This window comes from Vombatus ursinus, unplaced genomic scaffold (assembly GCF_900497805.2).
Source record: "Vombatus ursinus unplaced genomic scaffold, bare-nosed wombat genome assembly UNPS02005659.1, whole genome shotgun sequence".
Taxonomy (NCBI): Eukaryota; Metazoa; Chordata; class Mammalia; order Diprotodontia; family Vombatidae; genus Vombatus; species Vombatus ursinus.
The window spans coordinates 17,619,348-17,640,143 of record NW_020945437.1 but is presented as its reverse complement, the minus strand read 5'-3'; the positions used below and the strand labels follow the sequence as shown (position 1 = coordinate 17,640,143).

General features: G+C 42.5%; 1 protein-coding gene across 1 annotated transcript in view; it reads right to left on the bottom strand.

Annotated features, from left to right (window-relative positions):
* LOC114032701 (teneurin-4) overlaps positions 1 to 20,796 on the bottom strand; it is a 412,175-nt gene that overhangs the window by 3,793 nt on the left and 387,586 nt on the right. Inside the window, exons 24-25 of the mRNA XM_027848083.1 lie at positions 7,064 to 7,236; positions 3,090 to 3,325 (exon numbers count right to left, since the gene is read on the bottom strand). Of these exons, the coding sequence (XP_027703884.1) occupies positions 3,090 to 3,325; positions 7,064 to 7,236 (409 nt within the window). The remainder of the gene's footprint in view (positions 1 to 3,089; positions 3,326 to 7,063; positions 7,237 to 20,796) is intronic.

Here is a 20,796-nt window from a genome sequence, read left to right as displayed (position 1 = left end):
TGCTGAGGACTTGTGTGCAGCTCTCCACCCATTTAAAAGAGGGGCTCTTTGGAATCCCAGAAGAATACACTCTCCCCTCTGAGTCCCCCAACTTAGAAAAATGGCAGAGGAACAGCTCCAAGCAGGAGAAGATGTGTGTGTGTGTGGGGGGGGGGGCATCTCCCCCACCCCACTCACTCCCACCCCCAGCCTCTGCCTGTCCAAGTTACAAAGCCCTGAAAATGAGGATTTATAATGAAAATGCTGAGACAAGTCTAACTGTAGAGACCAGGATGGCACGGCTGTAATAAGGCTGTCTTCCCAGGGGTAATCAGACACAATTGTGGAGATAAAAAATATCATCGCATAGAATTTCCATGAGGCATAAGTATTGATGCTGAGAACACAGGAGGCAGGGGCTGGGCTCCTGGTGGAAACACTGAGAATGTTGGGCGGGGAGGGAGAGCTCCCATTAGTGGAGGGGACCATTAGCTGTGTCATCCTTCAAGATTCTTCAGCAATGTCCAGCCCTGACTGCCCACTGCTTCAGAGATCAGGGAGGGAGTGGTTATCTCTTAGCTGGGGCTCTTGCGAGACTGTGTGTCAGCTCTGTGGCTGAATAAATAAAATTGAATTAAGCAGATAGCTTGGGAACCATGCTGGCAGCAGAGAGATTATTTTACATCCTTCTTTATTAAAAAGTTCCTGCCTGTAAAAAATGAGTTACGTTATTGGGAGGGCTCCCCCCTCACCTATCCCCAATAACGTTTTAATTTCAGACAATATTCTAGTGGCCACGCGTTTCTAGCCAACTTAGAATCACAGAAGCTGTGAGGAATCTTAAAGACCATCTGATTGAAAACCCCATCAACAGTATGAATGGTTACAGTAACAAAGACAACAGTAATAATGATAAGAATAACAACCATTCACATTCCTACAGCACTCATAGTTTTACAAAGTACTTTCTGCACCAATCTTATTATGGAGGAAAAGTATTAGGAAAATTGCCATTTTACAGATAAGGAAACTGAGGCTCAGGGAAGGTGTCATTCCTTCCCCTGGGCTGCACAGCTGTTATGTGTTAGAGTCAAAGTCAACCCTTCCTCTTGCACCTCGATCCTGGCTCCTACTCTGAGGATTTGCCCCAACAATCATCCCCTCACCTACGATCCTTCCCTAATTCCTATTCCCTACAAAAAATGCTCACATCTCCTCTATATTTGGAAAACAAAAACAAAAAGTCCTTTCTTTGATTTTCATCCTCTCCAATTATGCTCCTAATCCTTTCCTCTTTTTAATTGATAAACTCCTAAAAAAAAATTACTGCCTCTAGACTGCCTCACCTCCCAATTCTCTTCTCAATCCCTTGCAATCTGGCTCCTTGACTGAAACGACTTTCTCTCTCTCTCCCTTTTTTTTTTTTTTGGGCAATTGGGGGTTAAGTGACTTGCCCAGGGTCACACAGCTAGTAAGCATCAAGTGTTTGGTCTGAGGCCAGATTTGAACTCAGGTTCTCCTGATTTCAGGGTCGGTGCTCTATCCATTGCACCACCTAGCTGCCCCTGAAACGACTTTCTCAAAGGTTATCCATGACACTGGAAAGAGAACTGGACATGATAAAAGTAACACCTCTCTGGGCCTCAGTTTCCTCTTCTGTAAAATGGGGAGGGGACTGGACTAGATGACCTTTAATTTCCCTTCCAGATAAATTTATGATCCTTTAGGATTACTTAAGCCTCCTCTCAGTGTTCACTCTGCTTGACCTTTTGTTGCATTTGATACCACTGACCAAGCCCCTTTTTCTAGGCAGTCTGTCCTCTCTTGTGCTCTGGGATCCTCCTCTCTCCTCCTTTTCCTTCTACGAACAGTGTCACTCCTTCTCAGTCTCCTTCATGGGTTTGTTATCTCCTGCTCCCTAAGCCTTGGCATCCTCTGATGTCCCAGGCTACCTTCCTGTCTGCCTCTACACTCTTCCCTGTGGATCTAATTACCTCCTCCGAACTGATGACCCCCAAATCTATATCTTCAGCCCTCGTCCATCTCCTGGAATACATCCTAGCATCTTTAGTTACCTGCCTGAGATCCCACTCAAAATGTTCTGCCACCAAGCGGAACTCAACATGCTCAAAACAGAACTTCCCCAGGGTGCAGCCCTAAATGGGTCTCTTTTGGCTCGATGTTGACTATCTCCAATTTATTCTGTTTATATCATGCTTGTACACGTATTTTTTTTACAGGTTGTCTCTCCCCTTATTAGCCTGTAAACTTCTTGAGAGCAAGGGCAGTTTTTCATTTCTCTTTATATCACCAGCATTTAGTTCAGGATTTGGTGCAAAGCAGGTACTTAATAAAAGTTTACTGACTGACTGGATATGATCGTTCTTAGGAAAATACAAGATTATGCACCCTTCAGAAAAGGAGTTCTTACTCTTTTTTTGTCCCACAGACCCCTTTTAGCACACTGTAGGATAAGCCTACGGACTCATCAGCATCATGTTTTTAAACGCACAAATTCAAAAATATAGTATGACAAAGGAAACCAAATGTAATGAAACAGAGTTATAAAAATATTTTTTAAAAAAAATTCACTGACCTCAGATAACATGGTCTAGAAGAAAGAGACATGGATTTGTAGTCAGAGAACCTGAGTTCATCCTCATTCCAAAACTTGCTACATGTGTGTGACTAGTCACTTGATTAGGTCACTTAATATAATAATAGTAATAATAAATAATCACTTAATTATTGATGACTAATTCATCAATAGTTACTATGTATAACAACTAATAACAATAATAGCTAGAGTTTACATAGCATTTTAAGAACTACAAAGTGCTTTATATGTATTATCTCATTTAATCTTCCCAACAACCCTGAGAAGTGGGTGCTATTATAATCCTCATTTTACAAAAGAGAAAACTGAGGCAGAAAGAGATCAAGATACTTGCCCAGGGTCACACAGCAAGTAAGTGCCTATGGCTGGATTCAAACTCAGGCCACTCTAACTCTGGCCCTCTATACACCGCACTACTTTTCTAGCCCTTATTTTCCTCATCTGTAAAATGAGCAGTCCGAACTAGATGGTTTCAAAGGATCCACTTACTTACCCGTAGTCGGCGTCCGAAGACGGTGACCTGGCCCCTGGCCTGCTCTTTGCGCTGTCTCCATTCCACAAGGTTCAGCCCATTGTCAATGGGCAGGGTCACGTTCCTCTTGCCCACCGTGGGGTTGACGGTGCCAGCCAGAAGGTGGGGCTCAGTCTGTAAGGCCACTTCCATCCCATTGGCCAGCATCAACCTCAGGGAGCCATCAGCACCTAGGTAGTAGCTATTTCGTACTTGGTCTGTGGAAAGAGCAGAGACAGAGAAGCTCTATTAAAACAGGTAGTGTGGGGTAGCATGAGACAGGTGGGTGCTTTCTTTAAACCAACTGGAGAATCGTTCTAATAGCTACCCGGTAATTAATCAATCAATCAACAAGTAGCAATGAAGTACAATGGAAAGAACACCAGACTGGGCCCACACACACTGGGGTTCTAGCCCTACTCCTGCCACTCATTTGCTGTGTAACAGCACATTTAATAACTAGCATTTACACAATGTTTTAAGGTTTGCAAAGTGCTTTACAGATCTTACCCATTTGAGCCTCACTACAATCTTAGAAGGAAGGTACTATTATCATCCACATTTTACAGATGAGGAAACTAAGGCAAATAAAGGTTAAGTGACTTGTCCAGGGTCACATAGTAAGCTTCTGAGTCAGAATTTGAATTCAGGTTTTCCTTACTCCAAGTCCCATTGAGCCTTGGGCAAATCACTTTAATCCTCTGGGCTTCAGTTTCTTATCTGTCAGACAAGGGATTTGGGTTAGGATAGGAGTTTTTAACCTTTTTTGTGTTGTGGACACCTTGAGCAGTCAGGTGAAGCCTAGGGACTTCTTCTCAGAATAATGTTAAGTGTAAAAATAAAATACACAGGATTAAAAAGAAAACCAATTATATTGGCATACAATTATTGAAATATCAACAAAAACAAATTTCATAGACCACAGGTTAAGAACTCCTGGGCTTAATGAACTTGGAGGTCCCTTCTGGTTCTAACTTAAGTTGTAATGTATACAGATAGGTAAAAATATAGATTACATAGATATATTGTTGCTGTCTTTTTTCAGTCATGTCTGACTCTTCACGATTCCATTTGGGGTTTTCTTGTCAAAGATACTGGAGTGATTTGCCACTTTCTTCTCCAGCTCATTTTACAGATGAGGAAACTGAGTGACTTGCTCAGGGTCACACAGTTAGTAAGTGTCTGAGGCCAGATTTGAACTCAGGTCTTCCTGACTCCAGGCCCAACACTCTATCCACTGTGTCACCTAGGTGCCTTTGTGTGTGTGCACATATGTAGATGTGTGTGTATAGATAAATATGCATATGTATAGATAGGTGTATATGTATTTATATGTATATAGGAACTAATATATACATATGTGTGTATGTGTACATACACATACATATGGAAGGAGTTTTGCAAAACTCCTTCCTTACAACTTATAAAATAGATGGTAATGGTAGTATTATTATTCTCATTTTACAGGTTTGGAGAAATTAAGTGATGTCCCAGTAGCCACACACTTCGCAAATGTGTGAGGCAGGATTTAATCTGAGATTCCCGATTCCAGGTCCAGTACTCTATTATATTATCCTTCTTCTCAAATCATTTCCTCCTGGTGCCTTCCAGCTCTAATATTTTGTATTCTGTGTTCTAAAATTCTATGTCTCACATTTAATGTTCTAACATTCTATGGTCAAAAGTTCCTCTCGACTCCAAATTCCTATTTTCTGTGTTCTTGTATTCTGTGCTCTAAAATTCTATGTCCTACGTTTAATGTTTGAACATTTTATGGTCAAAGGTTCCTCCTGGCTCCAAATTCTCTTTTCTGTATTCTTATATTCTGCATTCTAAGTATGATTCCAGATTTAACATTTTATGATTTGTTTACTGAGAACCCACTCTATATTCATCACTATTTGAGACCCCATCATAGGTAGATGATGGATAAAAATAAATAATAAAACATATTTTCAACATTTTCCTCAAAATTTAAAATTTTAGTTTGAATGACTGTTAACCTACTTTCTGTAAAGAAGCCCATGTAAAGACAGGTTGGAAAACAAAACAAAACAAAACAAAACAAAACAAAAAACAACCAACCACAGCTTTGAAAGACTTATTAGGTGCCATCTTAAAAGGGAAACCTACTTACAACCTATTAAGGTTAGTGATATGACGACAATATCCTTTTTCCTAAAAAAATGTAATTAAATTGTGCCTTTTCTCATCAGTCACTTAAATTATAGGGTCATAGATTTAAAGTTAGAAAGCAACCTTAGAGTTTACATAGGCCAATTCCCTTATTTTATAGATAAGGAAAATAAGGCAGGGACAGGTGAAGAACCTTGCCCAAAGCCAGACAGTTAGCAAGTAGCAGAGAAGAATTTCAAACCCAGGGCTTTCTGACTTCAAACACAGTGGTCTGTGCTCCAGATTCATCTCATGACCTCATCAAAGGTACCATGGTGTGAGAAGACAGTGTGGTGAGGGCAAAAGAGGTAAAACTTTACACTCATGAGCATGGAAGTAGCTGCAGTCAAAATAGATTTTGAAGGACAAGCTCAGTTACTAGAATTAATGGAAAACTTGGGATCAGAAGACCTAGGATTGCTCATATCTTGCCACCTTCTGACTGTGTGACTGTGGACAAGTTATGGCACTTCACTGAGCCTGTTTACCCATATGTAAAATGGGAGTATTGTGAGGATCATATTAAATAATGGATCTGAAAAGTACTCCATAAACTGTGAAAGGCTTGATTAATTGTAGGGATGAAAAACATAATGTTAGGGCATTAGTACTTAGGGTCAGGAATACATAGGCTCAAATTCAACCTCAGATAACTTATTACTACTATTAATAGCTAGCATTTATACAGTACCTACTATGTCCCAGGCACTGTGCTAAGCATCTTACAAATATTATCTTATTTGATCCTCACAGGAACCCTGGGAGGTAGGTGCTGTTATTATCCCCATTTTGCTGACTAGGAAACTGAGACTGAGAAAGGTTAAGTGATTTGCCCAGGGTCACACAGCTAGTAAGTGTCTGAGGTCACATCTGAACTCAGGTCCAAGGCTTCACTAGCTGTGTGACCCTGGGTAACTCCTTTAACCTCTCTGGGCTTCAATTTCCTCATCTGTAAAATGAAGTGGTTGGACTCAATGGTCTTTCTGGCTCTGTATCTATGAACCTATGATAATAGCATTTTAATAATAAAATTATACACCTTAGATCAGAAGCCTTTTTCCCCGGGCTTCTCCAATGGCACAGATGAACTTTCTTCTAAGCAGCAAGGGGGATTTCTCCAAAGCCAAACTCCCTTCATAATTAGGTGCACTCATTCCTGTTTCCTTTTCTGCTCCCTGTCTGCATCTGTGTGAAAGTGTTTTTAATCTGGAAGCCATTAGACAGGCAGAGTAACGAGGTCACCTGGATTAGGAGCTAATGGATGCTTCAGCCTTTGTTCAGATGAGAATAGAACATGACAATGCCACATGAGAGGTACTGCTCAGAAGTGTCAGGCTGAGGGATTACAGGACACAGACTGATCTGGGCCATCCATGGGCTAGGCTGAGAGAGAGAGAGAGAGAGAGAGAGAGACAGAGAGAGAGAGAGAGAGACAGAGAGAGAGAGTGTGTGTGTGTGTGTGTGTGTGTGTGTGTGTATGCATACTTTTGATGTAAGCCATGAGAAAAGTTTCAAAGAAACTGATTCTGGCATCCATGGCGATGGAATTTGAATCCCAGCTCTGTGGCTTACTGCCTGGGTGACCTTAGGGAAATCATTTCCCCCCTCTCTGGGCCTCAGTTTCCTCATCTGTAAAACGAGTGGCAGCTGGAAAGTTCTTCCCTTCTAGGTCTAAATCTTATGAAACCAACTTCCTTGGCAGAAGAGATGTGTCTCCTGCTGGACCACATCCACTTCTTTCTTCCTGAGAGTCTCTGAGACCACCCTGACCCCCGACTCACCCTGCAGCAGTGTGTAGAAGGCACCGGAAGCTGACAAGTTGGTGGTTATGGTCACATCATCTTTGCTGGAAGTTTCCACCTGGACGTGCACTGAGCTGTCTGTATCGCTTCGGAAGCTGCTCACTTGGCCAGTGGGGAATGTCACATTTGTCAGGCGGCCAAAGGTGTCATACCTGCAAACCAGAGGAGTGGGCTGAATCATGAGTGACAAACAGACAAGAAGCTGTCTTGAGGCAGTGTGGAGGAGCAGGAGAAGAACACAGGCTTTGGAATTGGGAAACCGGGATTTAAATCCCTGCTCTGTTGCTTGCTAGCTATCAGACAAGGGGCAGGTCACATCCTCTCTCTGGGCCTTAATCTCGTCATCCATAAAATGGGCATGCTTATACTTTCTGCCTCACAGGATGGTTATGTAAACTTTAAGTTCCAGAGAAAGTAACTTATTCATATACTGCTGGTTGGGGAGAGAAGTACAAGCCAAGTCAATAAACCACACAGGGCATGAGTCCCACCCATATGCCTCAGAGTGGCTTTCAAATCACCCAATGAAGGAATAAATGAAGATGAATTTAACAAGAGCTCACTATGTGCTAAGCACATACAAATAATAATCAGAGCTGTGCCAGTCAGAATGAGCTACTTCCAGAAGTAGTGAGACATACCCTTTCACCTCAACAGGGGTGCTCAAGAGAAGATGGATGGATCCCTTGGGATGGTGTAGATGGAAGTCATGTTTCTGGTTAACGTTGTACTACATTATCCTGGAAATCCTTTCTGACTCTGAGGTTCTATGAGAATGGCGATTCTAAGAAGTGTGTCATCCCTACTGTGCTCATGATTTAAATAGCTAGCATTTACGTAATGCTTTAAGGTTGGCAAAGTGCTTTACAAATACTATCTCATTCGATTCTCACAACAACCCTGGGATGTAAGTACTTTTATTATCCCCATTTTATAGTTGAGAAAACTGAGACAAACAGAGGGTAAGTAACTTGCCTAGGGTCACACAGATAGTAAGTGTCTAAGGTTGGATTTGAACTCAGGTCTTGCTGACTCCAGGCCCTATGTTCCATCCACTGTGCTACCTAGCTGCAGCTCCTTGTGATGGGGACATTTTACATATTTAATATGTAACAATATCCCCTCACATGTAGATTCTGCCCAGGCCTGAGTCCTAAGCTCAGTTATGCCATAGGCTCCTTCTGAGAACTGAAGGCCAGTGGTTTAATGCTGCCAAGGAGATGACCACTGGCTGGCCTCTTGAGTTTGGTTTTCATGAGTCTCTACTGGTGTGGAGAAGGGGTTCCTGAGCATGTAAACTGTAGGTGTACACTGGAGTTCTCTTATTCTTTTTAATAAATTTATTTATTTTTAGTTTTCAACATTCACTTCCATAAGATTTTACGTTCCAAATTTTCTCCCCATCTCTCTCCTCCCTCCACCCCAAGACAGCATGCAATCTGATATAGGCTCTACATGTGCATTCATATTGAACCTATTTTCACATCAGTCATGTTGTAAAGAAGAATAAACCAATGGGAGAAACCATGAGAAAGAAGAAACAAAAAACAAAACAACATTAAAAAAAAGAAAGAGAAAACAGTCTGCTTTGATCTGCATTCAGACTCCATAGTTGTTTCTTTGGATGTGGATAGCCTTTTCCATCATGAGACTTTTGGAGATGTCTTAGATCCTTGCATTGCTAAGAAAAGCTAAGTCTCCCAAAGTTAGTCATCGCACATCGTGGCTGTTACTGCATATGATGTTTTTCCTGGTTCTGCTCACTTCACTCAGCATCAGTTCATTTAAGTCTTTGCAGGTTTTTCTGAAGTCTGCTTGCTCATCATTTCTTATGGAACAATAGTATTTCATTACATTCATATACCACAACTTACTCAGTCATTCCCCAACTGATGGGCATCCTCTCAATTTCCAATTCTTTGCCACCACAAAAAGAGCTGCTATGAATATTTTTATACGAGTATAAATGTATAGGAGTACAGGAGTACAGGAGTATGAACTCATCCTCAGACTTTCCAGTCGTAATTACAGGCACTCATATTTTCTCACAAATTAGCTATGTGACCCTGGGCAAATCACTTGCTTTCTCTGAGCCTTTATTTGGGGATAATAATACAGGGCTGTTGTGAAGAAAATGTTTTGTAGACTGTAAAGGGCTATGCAGATATGTCCGACAGGTGCAACAGTGATTATGTCACTGGGCCTGGAATCTGGAAGACTTGAATTCAAATCTCAGATGCTTAGCTCAGATGCTTAGCTGTTTGACCCTGGGCAATTCACTTAACCTCTATTTACCTCAGCTTCCTCAACTGTATAATGGGGTTAATAATAGCATCTATCTCGAAGAGCTGTCGTGAGGATCAAATGAGATAATATTTATGAAGAGCTCAGCATAGTGCCTAGTACATAGGAGGAATTTAATAAAGCTTATTCCTTTCTATTTTATCTACTTCTCCTTCCTTTTCTTCCTCCCCCTCCTCTTCCTTCTTTCCATTTATCCCTCTCCTCCCCTCCTCTTTCTCATTGCTACTGTAATTCCTGCAGACACACGACCACACCGGGGCTTGATAAAAGACTTAGGAGACTCAAGTACTGAGAATGGCACCATCTTCCTGCTTCCCAATGCACTTGTTAGCACCGAAGGAGACCAGCGCCGGTGACAAGAGGGTTGAATGTTTTGGCATCTCCAGTGAAGCAAACACAGCTTAACCTTAGCCCAGAGCTCATGAGAGAGAATCAGTGAAGCTAGAAAGATGTTAGAGCAGACAAAGGGGTCCATTCCACTTTCTGCTTTCTACTGGGAAGGACTGCACTGGGATGCCTTCAGAGGTCTCTAATGAAGTTACGGATTCCCTCCTTCTCCTTCCCTTGCCACTTTCCTTCCCTGGATCATCAAACTTTTTGCATTAGAAGAGAGGATATGCCTCTGACATCTGAGGTCTCTTCTAATGCAAAAAGTTTGATGATCCAGGGATACCTGTGAGACCAGAGGTCTCAGTTTCTTCGCTCGTAAAGTGGAGATAACATTACCTGCACTATATGGATTATTGAGGAAAGGGTCTTTGTCAACCTTACATGGCAATATAAATGTGAGCGACTGTTATTAACCTACCCTGGGGAGTTGTTCACAGGCTCACTGTATAATCATAAGCATATCATTTCACCTTTGAGCCTTAGTTTTCTCATATGTAAAATAGGAAGAACAATGCTCAAAGCCCATAGGAGTTCTGAAAGGTTAGAATAAGATAAAGAATAGCAAAGTGCCTTTTAAAAAGCAGCCAGTGGCACAGTGGATAAAGTATTGGGTCTGGAATTTCAGCCTCAGACACTTAATAGCCGTGTGACCCTGGGCAAGTCACTTGTTCTCTCTTTGCCTCAGATACCTCAACTGTAAAATGGGCATAATGGGATAGAGATGTCATTTTTTTCCCCATCCAAGTTCACAGATCCCCTGAAACCTTGGACCTCAGGTTAAGAACCCATAGGCAGGTGGCAGATTAAGAAAACTATATTTGGAGTGACTAGAACTGGGTTCAATCCCAGCTCTTTTACTTACTGCCTGTGTGAACCAAGTAGTAGGTGACTTCCAATCAATGATTCCAAGATCTTCAGTAATTATTTTGTGGCTTTCATAATATGTTACCAGTAGTTTATCTGGGGTTGGGTATGATCTGTCTTCCATAAGTATTTCCCAAAGGTCACATGCTAGCATCTAATGTTTTCGCTACCCTACTGTAGATGGGGATGTGAGATGGGAGAGCAAGTATGCTATTAACATTTTTATTATTATTTTTAATTAAGGGCAGATGAAGTGTAAAAATCAGGTCTGAATAACAGCCTTTAGCACTCACTTGCAAATGCAACAGGAGTTGTTTTTTTTTTTTTATATACATGCCCATTATTTCTGTCAATTGCTTTTGCCCTGGAAATATATTATTCCTTGGGCCCTTATTCCCCCACCCTTCTTTTATGATTAATAGCAAGGGCATCCATTTCTAGAATGCCTGAAGGTTTACAAGGCATACCTCTGGAGTGGAATTCAAAGCCAGACCTCTTGGCTCTGAGTTCCATTTACCCGAAGGATCGTAGGACCTTTCCAACTGACATGCAACTGAAACTTTCACTATGTATTGTCTCTTCACCACCTGCCCCCAACATCCCACCCCTCTTTGAGAGCAGGGATTGTCTTTTCTACGTGTATCCTTAGTGCTGTGCACATAGCAAGCATTTAATAAGTACTTCCTTCATTCATTCATTCATTCAATTACATCATGATACTCCTAATTATCTACTGTGTATAGTGCCCTGTCCTAGGTATTAGAAACAAAGATAAATGATGTGGCTATTTCTCATCTGATTCTCACAACAGCCCCCACTTTACAGATGCCAAAACTCTGGCTCAGAGAATCAGGTCACATAAGTGTTAGAGGCAAGACTTGAATCCAGGTGTTCTTACTCCCAGTACTGAATACTTTCTCCCACACTATAGGTTTGGGGGAAGTATCACTTTCCTTCCTAAGTATCTCTGGTATCTCTGACTTTGTAGGTGACATTCTATTTCCCACCTTTGACCAGGCTGTGTCCTACTCTGGAATGTTTTTCCTCTTTACCCTCATCTTCTAGAATACATAATTCCCTGAAAATTCTGCTACAGGGCCACGATGATCCATCAAAAAGCATCTTAAAGGACCTACTACGTGTCAGGCACTCTGGCTACAAAGTATGAAACAATGCCTACTCTCAAGGCGATTATGTTCTAATGAACCCCCCAATGAAAGGCCTTCCCTGAGTCACTCTGTTAGTGTCCCCATCAAAACCACTTTGAATTTTATTGGTATATACTGTGTATTGACTTACCTGTGTACGTGCCACTTCCCCCCGCCCCACCCCTCCACCCCTAGTAGAATGTAAAGTCTTGGGGGCAGGGATAGTTTCATTTTTTATTTTTGTATAAATAAATAGTGCCAGCACAGTGCCTGGTACACTATAGGTATTTAGCAAATGTTTGCTGAATTGGATTACTGAATGTTAGAAAACATATCCAAGGCTGCCTCTGGGCTGAGGCAGCATCAATGGTACTGAGTGAATTTTAACAAGGAGAAAATGATAGGGACTTGATCTCTATGTTCTCTCTGGCCTCTTCATTCCCATCCTTCTAGGTAATCCCTTCCTTCCTGACAAAGGTCTGGGATTCTGGGACTTATAGAGCTACACTTGAGTCTTGGCATAATAATAATTCATGTGTATTTAGCACTTCAGAGTTTACAAAACACTTTCCCCCACAGCAACCCTGTTTCCCAATACTGTGAGGAAGATCAAACGAGATAATAATAATAATTAGCATGTATATAATGCTTTAAGGTTTGCAAAGCACTTTATGTATGTCATCTCATTTGATTCTGAATCTTAGAAGGACTCTGAGATCAATTAATCCAACCTCTTTTCCTGGATGGGGTTCAGGGAAGGTGAAGCTAGAAATAGTAGATGTGTTTATTATGCTGCTGTCCGAGGTTCTTGCCACTGCTCTGTCTCAGTTACCTGTGGCTAGATCAGTTGTGATGCCTACTGAATCTGGGTTGTCCTGTTTACAAAGGCTAAGGTTTGGGAGGGGGCCCAAGCTTCAGTATTGACCCAGACGTCCTATTTCCTGAGTGTTCCTGAAGAGGAAGGGATTAAAGATGTTCAGAGGCAGGCACGTGCCCAGGAGGCCATTTAGGCTTTCTCTGGGCATCTGTCCCATGTGGGATGATGGAGGAGACAGCTGATGCCTGCCGCTAACAAGTGCTGGGCTTGCACACTGCAGCCATCTCCAAAAGGAGGCTTGTTCAGCTCAGTTTCTATGTCTGGGGTTAAAACAATATTTGTTGCTAATCAGTGGCTTGATTTTCAGTGACTTTGATGTCCATATGGAATCCTTAACTGGAAAGGTCCTTAGGGTTCATCTAGCCCCACTTTTCACTCAATGCAAGAAGCGGATCTGCAGCATCCTGAAACAGGATCATCCTCCCTCCGCCCGAGTGTCCCCAGTGATGGGGAGCTTACTACCTCGCACAGAAGCCAGTTGCACTGGTGAACAGCTCTGGTTATTAAGTTCTCTTATCTGTCACTTATGTCAGCTGGATGGAACAGTGGATAGTGTGCTGGGCCTGGAGTCAGGAAGATTCCTCTTCCTGAGTTCAAATCCGGCCTCAGACACTTACTAGCTGTGTGACCCTGGGCAAGCCCTGTTTGCCTCAGTTTCCTCACCTATAAAATGAGCTAAAGAAGGAAATGGCAAAACATTTCAGTATGATTGCCAAGAAAACCCCAAATGGGGTCATGAAGAGTCAAACACAATTGAAAAATGACTGAATAACAACAGCTGTGTGACCCTGGAGGAGTCCCTTAATCTCTGTCTGCCATCTGTAAAATGGAGAAAATAACAGTATGTACCTATTTCCCAGGGTTGTTGTGTTAGGATCAAATGAGATAATATTTGTAAAGTGCTTTGCAAAACTTAAAGTGCCACATAAATGCTAGTGATTGTGATGACATACCCTATCTAAATCACAAATGATCCCTGTAAGGAGAAGCTATTAATGTGACCAGTACCAAACAATTTCCTGAATTACTACACTGGCATTCCAGCCAGCCGCCATCTTTAATCCAGCAATTGGATGTAATTCAGCATCTCTTTATTAATTAGTGACTTTGCCCAGGGGGAGAGGGAGCATGTGGGGGGGGAGGGAGAGAGAGAGAGAAAGAGAGAGAGAGAGAGAGAGAAAGCGAGAGAGAGAGAGAGAGAGAGGGAGAGGGAGAACGAGCTGACTTTGGAGTTAGGGAGATTTGGGCTCAAGTCTCACCGTAGGTTGCTATACTGGCTCTGTGGCCCTGGGCAGTTCATACTTTTCTACACTGGTAGAAGAAAATTCCTCACTACCTGGAGCTCTTCAGAATTATGAAATTATAGGTCCTGTCTCCTATCTTCCCATCCCCCACCCCAAAAGCGCAAGGCACTTGTGCTAAACCCTGGAAATACGAAGACAAAGTACTCTAGCCTTGAAACCACTTGTCTTCTATTCCAGATGAGAAGCAATATAACATGTACACAGACAGACAGCATTTCTTGTCTATACCATTCCAATGAGATCACTTACCACGTTATTTGGTAGCTTTTCTATTCCATATCTTGTTCTACACCGTAAAATCCCTGGGGCTCTGTTTTGTACCTGTCTGTATTCCTTCTAGCCTTACTCAACCCACTGCAGAACACAAAATACTGTTGATGCTCAATGAGTGGTTTTTTTTGTGTTTTTGTTTTTTGTTTTTTGTTTTTTTTTGCTGAGTTACTGAATGAATGAATGAATGAATGAAAGGAAACCCATCTGGAGCCTGCCACTTACCGGGGCAAACTTACAAACAAGATTATTCCCATGACTAACATGCCCCACTTTGCAAAGTTGTTTTGGACCATGGCTATCTCTTCTTAGGACACATTCTTAGCTGTCTGATTCTGTTCCCCGGAGTCAAAATTTGAAACAGATGCTACCCAATGTTGGAGAAAATGAACAATTACAGCTAATTCTTGACTGGTGTTTGAACACCAAAACCCTGCCTGATTTTCCTTTGATAAATGAGTCACTAGACCTACTGTATGCCAGGCACTGTGCTAAGCACTGGGGATACAAAGAAAGGCAGTTCCTGCCCTCAAGTTCCTGTCCTCATGTTACAATCTGTGACAACATGCAAACAACCATGTACAAACAAGCTATAACGAAGATAAATTTTGAAGACACTTGAATTAAGGGGTATCAGGAAAGGCTTCCTGTAGAAGGTGGGAGAAGGAGGGATCTTAGCTGGGACTTGCAGAAAGCCAGGAGGGGAAAAGGAGGAGGGGGAGAATTCCAGGTGTGGGTGACAGCCAGTAAAAATGACTCAGGAATCGTGGTTTACCTGGTGCTCTCATGAATGTGGTTTTATCTTATTCCCCTCCAACAATCCTGTGAGAGGATGCAGGGGAAGGATTAGTCTCCCCATTTTACAAATAAGGAAACTGAGGCTTAGGGATAAAATGATACACCTGGGGCCACACAAGTGGCAGAACCAGGATTTGAACCCAGACTAGAGCACTTTCCATTCTGCCTGTATCACTGTTGTTGCTGCTCAAAAGTGTAAGACTCTTATTTAATCTATGCTAGGGATTGATTCTGCTAAAGACCTTCAATGCTTCCTGCCAGAGGCAGCTAGGTGGTGCCATAGTGCACAGAGCACTGGGGTTGGAGTCAAGAAGACAGGCAAACAGGGTTAAGTGACTTGCCCAGGGTCACTCAGCTAGTAAGCGTCTGAAGCCAGATTTGAATTCACCAAGATGAGTCTTCCTGACTCCAGGCCCGGCACTTTCTCCACTGTGCCATCTGGCTGCCCACGTAGGTGTTGTTCCCGTCCTCATGACCCTGGGCTCCCAAAGGCTCTCTTAGCAAGGCACAATCTTTTCCTCCCCCTTGGAATTACTTCGTATTTACTTATGCCATGTCATATATCCCAAGTGGAATGTAAATTCTGTGAGGGCAGGGATGACTTTTTTCTTGGATCTTTGTATTCCTAACCTCTATCAGTATCTGGCACATAGTAGGTGCCTTATAAATACTTGCTGAATCAAATGGTGGGAGATTTGCCAGATTCCACCGAGCTGGAAATTCTGTAATGACTGCGTGTTTGAAACCTGAGGGCCAGCCTAGCTAAGGAATGAGAAGCTCCTCATCAGAGGGCTGGTTCCTCGAAGGTGACATTTTCAGGTCTGTCAACTGGCAAATGCTACTTTTAAGGCATTGATGGGCCACCATGTGTTTAATGGCCAAGGAAACCATAACTTTGGATTTCTGAAGGATTGAAATCAAGTATCGGGGAGCAACCAAATGAACTAAGATGGTAAAGGGCCTCAAGGAACTGTTTATGGAACTAGCCATGCTTTGCCTAGGAAAGAAAGTACTTGAGAGCTCTCTTCAGTATGTGAAGGTTATCATGCGGAAGGCTGAGACTCGGTCCATCTGGCTCCGGAGGGCAGGACCAGGGACAGGGTGAGAAGCTACACAGAGTCCAGTTTGTGCTTGCTGTCAGGGAGACTGTCCCAAAGGAGGATGAGCAGCTCTCCTGGGAAGGAGGTCTCCAAGATGAAGCTGCCCAGGCCCCCACTTGCCAGGTAGGTCATAGAGGGGATGTTGATTCAGTAAGGGTTGTGGTTGGGAGGCTGCTAATGTCCCTTCCAACTTTGCAATTCTGTGTTTCTGAGCATGAGCTTGAAGCTGGTTGTCTTAACAGCCCGTATTCTGGGAGCAGGCAGGACAAAGATTTAATGCTATAGTGGTTGGGCTGGGATTTAGTGAGCTGCTAAATAGCTACATGGAATCAGTGCTGCTGAGGAGATCAACTGGAAAGGCAGAGACCTAATTGGATCAATGGCACTTTGGGGTGACCTGCCCAAACTTCTGATCTGTCACTCCCCCTTCCTTGGCCCATTGGTTTCAACAAGCCGTACCATCTGTCCCAAAGGCTATTTGGTGCACGAGGCTTGGGGTGTTAAGTGGTGGTTTCAATACTTTAGACTCACATAATGTCAGAGCTGGAGGAGACCTGGGGAAGATCATCTCACTTAAATCTCCTAATTTTGCAGAGAAGGAAATGAGGCCCAGTATAGGGAAGTGTCTGACCTAGATCACAGAGCCAGGAGCTAGGATGTTCCTAGGGCACAGAGTGCTGGGCCTGGAGTCAGGAAGATCTGAGTTCAAATCTGGCCTCAGACACTTATTAGCTGTGTGACACTAAGCAAGTCAGTTTGCCTCAGTTTACTGGCTTGTAAAATGGGGATAATAATGGCACCAACCTCCCAAAGCTGCTACAAGGATCAAAGAAGAGTAATATTTGTGAAGCATTTAGCATATGCCTGGCACATAGTAGGTGATATATTGATATATTTTAGTAAGCACTAGTCATGAAGAAGATGATGATGATGAATCTAGAATACTGACTCTTACTGCAGTGGTCTTGCCATGACTTCATCAAATGGTAAAAATTTGTGAACTCCTATTAGTCCACATTTTAACTGCCCCCAAATATAGGCAGGCTATGTCTGCTGCCCCAAAATGGGACAAAATTATAGACTCTCCAATTTGGAATTTTGAGGAATCACAATGTTTTGATACCTAATGTCATGCTTTACTCACAGTAAGTGCCAAGTGAATATTGCTTGTTAAATTGAATTGAACAGGAAGAGACTGGCAGAGGTTATTTCTACCTGAAACAGGACTCTTCTTTACAATATTCCTAAGAGGGGTCATCCAGGCCCTACTCGAAGACATCTGATGTTGCAGAACCCACTATCTAAGAGTCAGCTCATTCCTCTTATGGACAGATTTCTTTGAAAGGAAAGCACACACGCACTCTCTCTCTCTCTCTCTCTCTCTCTCTCTCTCTCTCTCTCTCATACACACACACACAAACACACACACACACACACACACACACACACACGAGATGGTACTTCAGATTTTATACAAATCAGATATTTTTGGAAAAGGTATAACTTGTCTTCAGGCAATGTGTTAAGACACACAGGAAGAGAGAAGGTCTTGCCATGTCAGACGCCATCTTACAAGTGTCAGTGGCTTCCCATTGCCTTTAGAACAACATACAAACACCTATGTATGGCACTGAAAGCCCTTCACAACATGATTCCAACTTATCTTTCTAGATTGATTGTACACTTTCTCCCATCCTGTATTTCACATTTCAAATAGCTCTGTACATGACGCCCCATCTCCTGCCTTTGTCCTTTTGTATAGACTCTCTGTCCATGCCTGAAATACTTTACCTCTGCTTGTCCATCTCACTGAACCATGAGCTTCCTTTAAAGCAGAGATTAGGTTCTACCTTCTACAGATTATTTTTATTATAGAATTTATATTGTAGAATCTATACTACAGAATTATTTTTCTATAAATTATTTCTATGGATTATTATAGATATAATAATAATCTATAGATTATTTTTAATAGATTATTTATAGAAGGCCTTTCCTGATGCCCCCCACCTGTTCTTAGTCTCACCTGAAATTACTTTGTCTTATCTTTTGCATTTATTGATTACTGCACGTGTTATATTTCATCGGTAGAACAGAAGCACCTTGAGGAGAGGGCCTTCTCCCTCCCCCTCCTTACTTTGGATCATCAGTGCCTAGCACAGAGCAGGTATTTAATATATACTTGCTGAAATGAACTGAACTGAGTAGGTATGAATTTTGCTTTTTAGGACAAGTTGACATTACACGATGCTGTGATACATACAGACTCACTCTGAATCCAAGGGAGTGACTTGGGGAAACTGAGAGCAAGTAGGGGTGCACATATGCCTATGTACACTTTGTCTAACAACAACAACAACGAAAACTTTGCACTGGCTAAATAATGAAGAAAACGGTTTGGCCAGGTTCTGGAGACAACTGAATTATTTAGTATATTTCCATTTCAATGAGTTAATCAAGATAATTGTTATTTTCTAAGGTTTTTTTCTCCTTAAAAAATAAAAAGGTCTCTTGCATCTCGGACAAAATAATCTACAGCAGTGACCTTTGTAGAGACAACAGTGTGCATTTTAGGAACACCTGTACTTAGCAACTTTAATACTGCAAGGATCTGTGATCTCAGATCTGTGAGTGCTCCTTCCGACCAAGCACATTTAAAACTTCTCTATTATGTGGTAAACTTTAGGAAGGAAAGGAATGTGTCTCACTGAAATTTTTTATTTTCCCCAGTGATGAGCGTGGAGCTCTGAATACAGCAGGCGCTTCATAAATGTTGCTTGTATAAAACTCCCTCCACAACTTAGGAGAAGGTAGCCATGAGTTCTTGGTTCCAAAAAAATCACCACTGGTGGCTGAGTTACTAGGAATGTGCCTCTTCAAACTTAGCTACGATGGCCCTGAGAGGACAGAATAGAGTTCATTGCTAAGACCACATTTGACAGCTTCCCAGCTTCTCAGGAACTGCTTTCAGGATGCCATGTTTTCTTCTCTGCCACATTTGGGTATGGAGGAAGGTGAGTTATGTATATGAATACAATATAATCAATCATAAGCCTTCTTCCTTTAGATTTTTTTGGGATGATAAAATACCTGGTCCAATTTTAAGACAATGTATAGCTTAAGGATCCAAATTCATTTTGGGATTTACAGAACCATCTTACTTCTCTGGAGGTCGCTTAACTACCAGGTAGTTCAAATATTTGCAACACAGCCAAAAAAAGGAAAGAAGCCTAAATTGTCCTTGAGCAGCCCAAATAGATGTTATAAATTCCCTGCAGGCAAGCTCTTGCACTTTGCTCAGAAAGTCCCTTAGGACCTTCCCTTAGCACCTATTTACTCGAGCTTGAGACATAGTGCTAACAAGTATGGTTCATTTGTTTCTAAACCCGCAGCAGATTAGAAACAGCTGCAAGGGCTGGAGGCAGGCCCACCTGGCAACGAAGAATGAGAAGACACAATAAATCAGGAGGCAGAAGATCTCGAAGTGGCAGACAAAGAATTCCAAGAACACAGCCATCTGGGGCTATTTCATGTAGGTACCAAATGTCCTATGCACTTCACTAAACTCAAGGATCATCATCATTCCATGCACAGGATAATAACTGATGTTCACAATGATTAAACCTCAAGATAAAATCAAATAACATCCAACATCCTGTTTATGAAGGCAAGGAAGTGTGGTAATTCATTTCAGAAAGATTTCCATGGCAAAAGGTTAAGAGGAGGAAAACCGCTGGCATTTTGGGAGTTAAACTTTTGGGTGACTGGAACATTTAGTTACATGGAGGAATTCAGTGTCCAACAGTGTTCTACAAATGGGACATCCCTGGAATCTGTATGGTGATCAAATAAAAAGGTTTCTCTCAGGAGAGCCCCTATAACCCTTCTGGTGAATCCTCCCGTATTAACCAGAGTTGTGAGCCCTAACACAGAATCACAGCATCTCAGAGTAGGAAGGGACTTCAGAGGTGATAAAAGTCCAATTTGCCCCTCAATAGGTATTTACAACATCTTTGATGAGGGATTATTTTGACTCTACTCCAACATCTCCAGTGATGGAGAATTTAGTCTCCTACCAAAGGCAGTCCATGTTGCCTCTGGACAGCTCTATGCGGCACATCTCCATCTCCAGACTGAGCCAAAATCTGATTTCAGGTACCTTCTACCCATTGGTCCTGATTCTGGGGTGAAATAGAACAAATTGAATTCTTATTCTCCTTGACAGCCGGCCCTTCAAAAATTTGAAGAGAGCTATCACACCCTGACCCAAGTTTTCCCTTCTCCCCAGGCTAAAATATCTTCAAGTTTTTCAACACACCCTCATGTGACACGGTCCCCATCCTGAAATATGGTGGCTGGATCCAAACACTCCAGGTGTGGGCCTAGCAGGGCAGGGTACAGCAAGACTGTTGCTCACCTCATCGCGGTGGCCATGATTCTTGCAGTGCAGCCCAGTATCATAATGCTTTTTTGGGGCTGTTGGTGCCTAGAGAGACTGGGGATCCATTCAAAAGCTGGCTCTTTTCCACTTGGACTTTCCCCTAAAGTTCCCCTCATTTCTACTTTAGCAACCACTTCCTCCTAACTGGTGAGAACGTCAGGTTCAGCTTAGCAGTCCCCCCCCCCCCCCCCCCCCCCCCCCCCCCCCCCCCCCCCC